The 8,555-nt window shown below is 39.5% G+C and overlaps 1 protein-coding gene across 2 annotated transcripts; it reads right to left on the bottom strand.

Annotated features, from left to right (window-relative positions):
• Window positions 1–1,866: 1,866 nt before the first annotated feature.
• Window positions 1,867–8,363, bottom strand: CCDC28A (coiled-coil domain containing 28A). Of its 2 annotated transcripts, XM_009697399.1 has the most exons (5): window positions 7,986–8,363; window positions 5,289–5,452; window positions 4,141–4,295; window positions 3,479–3,501; window positions 1,867–2,431 (listed from the first exon to the last, which is right to left on the bottom strand). In XM_009697399.1, the coding sequence occupies exons 1-5, from the start codon at window positions 8,141–8,143 to the stop codon at window positions 2,377–2,379; spliced, it is 555 nt and encodes a 184-aa protein (XP_009695701.1). In that variant the 5' UTR covers window positions 8,144–8,363; the 3' UTR covers window positions 1,867–2,376. The 2 variants fall into 2 exon arrangements, with proteins under 2 accessions (XP_009695701.1, XP_009695700.1); XM_009697398.1 differs by lacking the exons at window positions 1,867–2,431; window positions 3,479–3,501 and having other exon boundaries at window positions 3,854–4,295; window positions 7,986–8,209.
• Between the last annotated feature and the right edge of the window lie 192 nt (window positions 8,364–8,555).

Below are 8,555 nucleotides of genomic sequence, written 5' to 3'. Positions count from 1 at the left end.
ACACTGTGAGTTTAGGCCAGGGAACATTCAATGTTCATGCACTTTTATCTCCATAATCAACTCTTCAGGAAACAAGGTAACAGAAAAGGAGCTCATTTTCATCAGCCACTTAATTACAAAAGACTGTCCACAAATACATTGCAGTAGAAGTTTTTTTTCTTTTCCTGCGAGAGCCTAGAGTAGCTATTACCACATAGAGCTCAGTCATTCAATGATCTTGCTAGAAAATTTTCTTGTATGAATCCAAAAGATAATGAACACACACCATTAATGGATTGTGTAAAAGATAAAAGTCTGTATCCAGGAGGAGATAAGGGAATATTAATTTTTTAATTATTTGCAATTAATGCATTCTTTGTGACTTATGATTGCCTGGGGGCTTAAGGTGGTTGAAGGAAAAGGTGGTAATTCTTGTATAATTCTAAATAGCTGCCTGAGAAAGGTATTTATGTATCTCAAATTATACCTATGCATAACCTACTTGCATAAATTGCAACAGAAGTGTATAGAGATCAAGACATGCAACAGACCAGACATTTGTAAGTTATGTGAAATGTGTTGGAAGTCATAAGCCTAAGCAGAGTTAGGTGACAGCCCAAAAAGGAAAAAGAATTCTCTCGATTGTAGAAAGCTTCAACTCTGAAGACTACTGGTTAAAGGGTGGTTTGGGACCACGATGCATTACAGCGCTGCGCTACACTGCTAGTGAGTGTGTAGCTCTCCTCCTGAATCAAGTGAGCTGCAAGAATGTCACTTTGCTTGCGTAAATGCAACTCTACTCGTGACTTTTGCCACCGTCACCAGCCTCACACCCTTATGCACCTTAAGGCATGAGCCTAAAACACGCTGCTTTTTTGCTTGCTGTTCAGAAGTCTGCACAGAAAGAAGGCCATAGTGCTGACAGGGAGAAGTTACTGTGCAGAAAAGGGTAATCGCCCAATTATTGGTTAAAGAGTGGGGGGAAAAAAAACCCAACCTTGGCTTCATTTTGTGAGGAGCACGTTGTATTCTAGTTCTCCTAAGCTGACTTTGGATTTCACAACATCACAGGTACGTACCCAGCAGCAGGCTGGGACTACAAGGTACTTCTACCAGCACGCAAAACTCCTAGAGAATCTTAACATCCTAAAGGAAAAGCCCAACTGGGATCCCTGCCAGTTCGTTAATCATTCAGATTTGCCTGATCGGCGAGGCAGAGGTCAGAGCACACCGCGGTGTTTAAATGGTCTTTCTGTCCCCAGGTGCACAGTGCAGATGTGGCGCTGCCCCTAATTCAGGAAGGAGCTGGAGCTCGTGGAGCCCACCGCTACATCTTGCGGCGGACAAAGCACCTTCTCCAAAGATGCTGGATAAAAGGCGTATTTTGTTCCCTGGCCACGTGCCCGCCTCAGGCTGATGAAAACTTTGCTCTCTAGTAGAAGGATAAAGATTGCATTCCTTGTGCGCTAAGTATATACAATACAGAATGTATTTTCTAAAAACTGAATATAAAATAAATCTAGAACCAAAGGCATAGTTTGATGGACCAGGATAGAAATTTTGGATCTAAAACTAGCCAGATCTTACACTAATACAGGATTTTTTTCTCCGACTGTGAACACAAAGATGATACTGATTAATATCAGACTATTTGTAACACAGGAATCACTAAGAAATTACATATACTGGATTTATTGAACAATAACTCTACCCAATTTTGGAATTTCACAATACTTAATCAAATTATGCGGACTGCTAGCATGCATGCTAGTTCTAATTAAGTGACATTTTATAATTATTCACAGTAATAAAAAAGTAAACTGCAAACATTCAGACCATTAAGAAGCTGTATCTTCTTAACACAGCTGAACAGATAGCAGCTTCTCTAAATGAAACATCATACATTGAAAATGTTTTACTTTATTAACAATAAATTAATCTGTGGCATCACTGATCAAGAAAACACTAAAGCTATGGTGTACAGATTGTCAACACACTGATCAGAAAGGCAACATCATCACTACCTTCATAAAAACTGGGGAAATGCTACTGAACTTATATACATATATCATTTTCAACCATATGAACAGCACTGAGCAGAAGAAATGTACTTCTAAGTTTCCCCAATTTTCTGTTAAATAAAAGGCAATAATAAAAAGCATAGCGTCACAAGAACCTACTTAAAACTCTAAATACTGAGTCCTGACATAACACAGTGCTCAAAGGGGAATGTGCAAAAATAAGCGTCTGGATTTGCACTCCAATTCTTCATTGTGTAAAATTAAAAAAAAAACAAACAAACCCCAAACACACAAAACCACGACTGTTCCAGATTCTACTGTCAGGAAAAACAAAAGAAAAGCTGCTGGGAGAATCCACACTGACAAAGCTGTTCTTTCAGCCCGTGGCACTATTTGGAATATCTTGAGCATCTGCTAAATGTAGTTTTTGGCTGAAGCAAACCATTAAGGAATAACATTTGCACATATAGATAAGGTATGAACAAGACAGCAGTGTTCACGGAACAATGCTCAGTCCTGCGGCGGGTATGCACCAGTCCAGTTCTATTTAGTCCCATGCTAGTTCTCAACCAGCAGATTAATCTTCCTCACATTACATACCTCCAGAAGGAGCTGGTTGATCAAGGGGGATGGCAGATTATTTTTTTATCACTATCATGTGATATTATCATCACATTCCACTTGTGTTCTTTATGAGACCTAGCCTTAAACAGCTTTCCACAGACACACAGAATGTATATACCTGTGCAGTATGTGAAGTCCCAAACCAGAGTCCTCAATGCACACACAGTGTGTAACATCAGAACTAACCGGACTGCAGTATAAACCGAATGCAACGCTCCTCAACTCTGTTCTTAGCTTATCAAATGCATGATGTAAAAGATGAGCTAAGACATTCAGCTTTATCTTCTCCCAGGTGAGCTAAGAGCAGCCATTTGTTCAATTACCAAAGCTCTGCTGAACTATTTAACTCAACCATAGTCTGACCCAAGAAATAAAAAATTAGGTCAGTGCACTATTCACAGTAAAATCAGTGATAAACAGCTGCCTGTATTTCTAGAAAAAACTAAAAGGCAATAGGATTCACTTATCAATGGGACAGAACACGTCCGAGTACTACAGAAGGAATACTGCTGTGTATGTTTGTTCCAGAATGTCTCTGCAAGACTCACGCAGAAAGACCCTGCTTCTGCTGGGCTTTGCCTCCCACTGTCAACACACTGTCTGAAGTGGTCCGCGCGAGCTAAATACAGCGCCCTACGACAAAACAGCCTGTAATTAAAAGTGTTAAGATCCAGTCATTTAGGTACTGGGAGAACCTAAAATCCATGCTGTATTACAGTACTAATTTCAAAGAAAGGACGTTATTGAAGCGATTTGACCCCTGTAAAGACAGCAGTTACTGGGGAAATACACTGTAATTTGACTACAGTTAACAATAATTATAATGCAAAATAGACATTTAAGGAAAAGGATACATAGATGAATTCAGTTCTTCTAGCTGCAATATCAATGTAGACAGTATCAGAAATGACATTTCAGTTAGTCAAATAAATGCAACAGTTATGATGAAATAAATACATTAAAACAATGAAGGGAATCACTAATAGTTTGGGCTGAAATGTATGATTTTCATTATAAAAAGCAAAGCTAACCTGTACTGAATTCTACACCAACAGAGCTAAGTCCCAAGTTAAGTTTAAATCTGCCCATCTCAGGGAATTTAAAGAAATTTTAACAGTTTTGGGTTTTATGGCAATACACTAGAGAAAGGAGAAAATGAAAGTATAGAATATACAGATCTAAATTCTTTGTTATGTGTGGTCTTCCCCAGATGTAGGCGGACGGACCACAGGGAAAACGGTTGTAGTTCCCTGGTACACTGGCTGTCTCTAAACAGGCCTCCACCCTCAGGCAGTTTACAGCTAGGCTGCTCCACTCACCAAAACAAGCAGGAGCCTCCAAAAAAAGAAACCAAGGTACTGTGTCTTCTCAAAACCAAGAGGAGGGCAGGGCTTCTGTCTTGATTCATTACAGAACTATGTTCTCAACCGTAAATCCCTGCCCACCCACTAGTGGCGTTTTCCTGAGCCGAGTGCTGTGGGCAAAGATCCACTTCTTCTGCCTTCCCCGTACTTACATCTGACAGCAGCCTATCCAGGTTGGAGTCACTGGCTAGTTTCCTTTTATCTTCAGGGAGTTCTTCCAGCTCCCCATACAGCTCCAGATTGAGGCGAGCAAGTTTCTCCTGCATACTCCGCACATGCTCCATCTGCTCTATGGAACATTCATTTCCTAAAAAGACGAGCAACAGCCTTAGAGAAAGAAACCTGAGAGACTAAATGAAGGTGCAAAGATGCAGCTTTTCACATCAGAGAAGAGGAATTTAAACATCAAATTTACAAATTAATTTGCTTTCTCAGTGACTTCTGTTTCACTACTGAAGTTTCTGTCACCCTGTCCGGTGTTATGTGGTGCTGAACTTACGGTAACTATCAAGTGTAATAACTGGTTTTTAGAATATATGGGGTTTTTTTCTATATTCCTGAATTTCTCTCCTGATTTAGGAGGGGCCTGGTTTTTTAACTTTAAATATGATCACAATAAACCTTCTTTCTAATTTTGATTAACGTTGGGGGTTTCTTTCTTGTAGCTGATGCTTTGTATGATACGGACTTTTCAGGTTCTCTTGTAAAGTCAGTGTGGAATTAACATGACATGCTGACCTAACACTAAACTTGCAAAAGCACATAGGCATCTTTCTACTCAGTACAGAGAGAAAAAAGGAAGCAGAAGAGTGTCACAGTTTTTCTGAAACCTCCATCAACTGTGAAGTAGTAAGAACAGTAAGATGCTAAGACAGAAGAGTAAGCTTGCCTAAAATAATGCAGCTTGCATTGGATTCTATAAAAGTTGTTACCAATAGTCTAAAGTCTTAATATGCAGCAAAATCGGGTGCTAAATACAGTCACTTCTTATTATTCCTATACTATTATAAATAAGTGGCTTTAAACTTAGTATCTTAAACCCATAAGCCAAGGTACTGCCTTTGGTAAGCCATGCTGGAAGGAACAATCAAATAGCCTTTGAATAATCTCACACCAAAGACAAGCTTACAAAAGGACTATAATTTAAAAATGCAGTAAAATCTATTAATTGTGTTCATTTCATATGGCAAAGTCCGATATCACAAACTGGCAGTCTCTCCATACAGCACACTTGCTTGCAAATGTTACCATTGTATAGCTATAAAAACAACTATTGTATACAGACAACTCATGCACTTACCAAACGCTTGAAGTTTGCCAGAGTGGAAGTCATTCAGGAGACTCAGAAGTCCCCTTTCCATTTCCTGGACATCTGATACATCTGTGAGAAAAGAATGCTGGATTGGTGCTGCCTGTGCCCCTTTTGCTTCACCTCCTGGAGGTTTGGCTTTCTCTTTTATTACGCTGAAAAAAATAAACAAACAAAATAAAAAGATTACTTCCTGCTTTCACTTTCACCAAGAATCTGAAATGTAAGATAACTGTACATCTGGGCTTTGACAATGAAATGGAAAAAATATGTAATACATATTTCAATCACTCCTTTTAAGTTAGAAAAATGGATCACCAGTTTGTCTTAAGAATAAAGAACATCACCACTATCTTGACAGTTTGATACTGCAAAATGAAGGATTCCAACAGTCTGCTTTCCTACTAACAGTGGGAAATATCAATGGAGCACATGTATGTAATGGCCATCTTAATAATCTAAAGAGGATCATTACCCAACAATGACACATGGAGCGTTATCTACATTAAATCACCCAAAAAGCATCTCCAAACTCTCTTTAAGCCAGAGAGAAAACCTGTGGTCACAAACACCTATAGACTACAACCAGTGTGGAAAACAACGCGTTATAACCTATACAAGAAGGTGACCTTACCTCCAAATAAATTTTCCTAGAGCTCCTTCTTCCCACCTTCAAATAACATACCCATTTTGTAAAACGCCAGCAAATGCAATCTCCCAGTACTCTAACACGTACCAAATGGAACCAGTCCATGCCCAAACAAATGTTAAACATGCTAAAAATTCTCCACAGCCCCCTCGGCAACAAAACCATCGAAATTCCTGGATCTGGTATGTTTTTCTCTAGACATAAAATTTATTCAGAGCACCACGTGCCCATAGAAACTACATGGATGAAAATGAATAACCATTATAAATCCAAATGAACATGCAATTGGTATGGAAGGCAAACACACAATTACCAGTGAGTCTGGTGAGTCTGTTCAGAACTCGATTCAGTAAAAAATTTTGAGCCCAAAAATTAAACTTTAGAATACTATGGGATATTAATACTATGGGACAGGCTTAATAAAGAGGCTTTATTTAATTAGTGAAGATAATAGGGTTTACAGCATAGTAAGCCCCACCCTTCCCTTGAATACTCCCATGCTCTGCAAGTCATAAATTCTCTTTTTCCTATGGGAAATAATAATTCTTTTTCCAGCCTAACAGCTTCTGCAGTCTATAAACCTTGTATAGACTACATAGTCTATATGCTGGAACAACTTAATGGTCCAACAATTATCATATCTGGCTCAACTCAGGGCAACCAGTCTTAATTTAGGTTTAACTTTGGCTATTTCTGCTTCAATTTCAGACTTTAAGAAAGGTTTGTATGCCAGACAGGTCATCGATTTTTTCCACCTGTATCTGAAGTTTAAGACAATATATTACCACTCCTGGAAAAGTTATTTCATTAGATTCTTGCAGAGGAAGTAAAAATGAATTAAATGCTCCTACTCCACTACTGTAACAGCAGTTCATCCTCACATTGTTATGTCAATTACCACTCCTGCTGGGAAAGTTTGAGAAATTGTCTGTGTTAGCACTGCTCAGTAAGCCTGACTTAACATTTGAGCAAGAATCTCCTTTTCCATAACTTAAAGCAAAAAGGACATTTTCTTCCCTAGCTGATATTGTGGACTACAAGAAATGAATTTCTAGTACATTCCAGAACAGCGTTGAGACTTCAGTAAACTGTACAGTCAGCTGCAGAAACCACCAATTTATACCACATTAGTATTTATTAGTATTTCCCTCAAAACATTAACATATTTCCCCTGAAAAATAATGTATAGACTTTACATTGCAGAAACTCATTATTCATCTGTGCTATCTGTGCTAATTATGACAGTTCAGTGTTTAATCTTCAGCTAACACACACAGGTCAATAAAGTCGGCTGCCTCTCTCTAGCTAACATTTCACTTTAAAATCCCTCTTCTCTCATTTATCTACCTTAACTGCCACAGCCAAGAAATATAGATGCTAACATGCAGGAAAATTAACATTCTCAAACTGAAATAGATGTATCATCAAAAACACACAAACTATTCCAAAATGGTACTTTCTGAAGAGCTAGATGCCTGCCTCTGCACTTGAATATGGCCTGGGAGCTATCGCTGCCCACACTGACAGGTCCCCAAACAAAAACCACCCGGAAATTCCAGTTCTAGCTCATCCTGTTCAATTTACGTCCTTCATTTCCTGCCCTACTTGATAGTTCCAACCTTGCAGTCACGTCGTATTTTATTTGTTCCTCACAGCTGTACATCTGGGGCTCTGTTATCTCCCATACGATGCCCACATTTGCCCTATTTGATCACCCAACTCTTGTCTTTCACCAGTCACATCAGGCTATCATCTGTTCAGCTAAATTGTTATCTGTACGAGTCTACAACGTGGTGTAACATTTTATAAAGCTTACAAGAAGAGTACCAAGCACCTTCCTTTTCTGTAAAATAACCATTAGGTTGCCTTAAAGGCAAACCGCTTTGCTAAAAAAGACAGGTCATCAAAAATTTTCACAAGTCTGAAGCTCTTCCTTTTCATGTTGTCCCAGCCAGTCTAAACACCCTTTAGACTCTCCAAGCATTGGCAGGTTTCTGGCTCTCGCTTCCACTGAGCTTGCAAGATGCTCCCAAACTTACCGTTTTAACTTTGGTTTTTGTACTGCAGGCTGCGGTGCAGGATTCGAAAAGGCTGTACTTTTACTGACTGGCACCGAGTTTTTCTTGGAGTTAGCAACCTGAGCAGGGTGACTGGTAGATGATTTGGGGCTCCTCCTCTTGATTTTCCTTTCTTCCATTTCTTCCAATTTACTGCATCTAGACTAATTTCTTGTCCTCCAAAGGGAAGAAATAAAAGAAACATCCATTAAAACTGGCATTTACAATAAAAGCAAGGGAAAAAACAGGTCACAGCGCATGGAAATATAGCTTTATAGTTTCTTCAAAGACAAGCAGTCGCTCATGTCTTCAAAGAAGAGAAGCCAGTTTTCAGGAGGAGCTACCCAGGCCGGCCCGATCAGCCACACAGGCCGGAATTAAAGCCTTCCGCATCAGCTTCAGCTGATGGACACCTCAAAATGATCTCAAGCTCCGCGTCCCATGGACGATCGCCAGAAACCACGACGACTATTCAAGCCCACGCCGATGACAATCCTGAGAAGCGATGGTGGCAGGAGGATGCCTTGCCAACCAGCCTCCCCTGAGGGGAGA

The sequence above is a fragment of the Cariama cristata genome, unplaced genomic scaffold, assembly GCF_000690535.1.
Source record: "Cariama cristata isolate BGI_N322 unplaced genomic scaffold, ASM69053v1 scaffold14873, whole genome shotgun sequence".
Lineage (NCBI taxonomy): Eukaryota > Metazoa > Chordata > Aves > Cariamiformes > Cariamidae > Cariama > Cariama cristata.
This window is presented reverse-complemented; position numbering and strand designations above follow the sequence as displayed.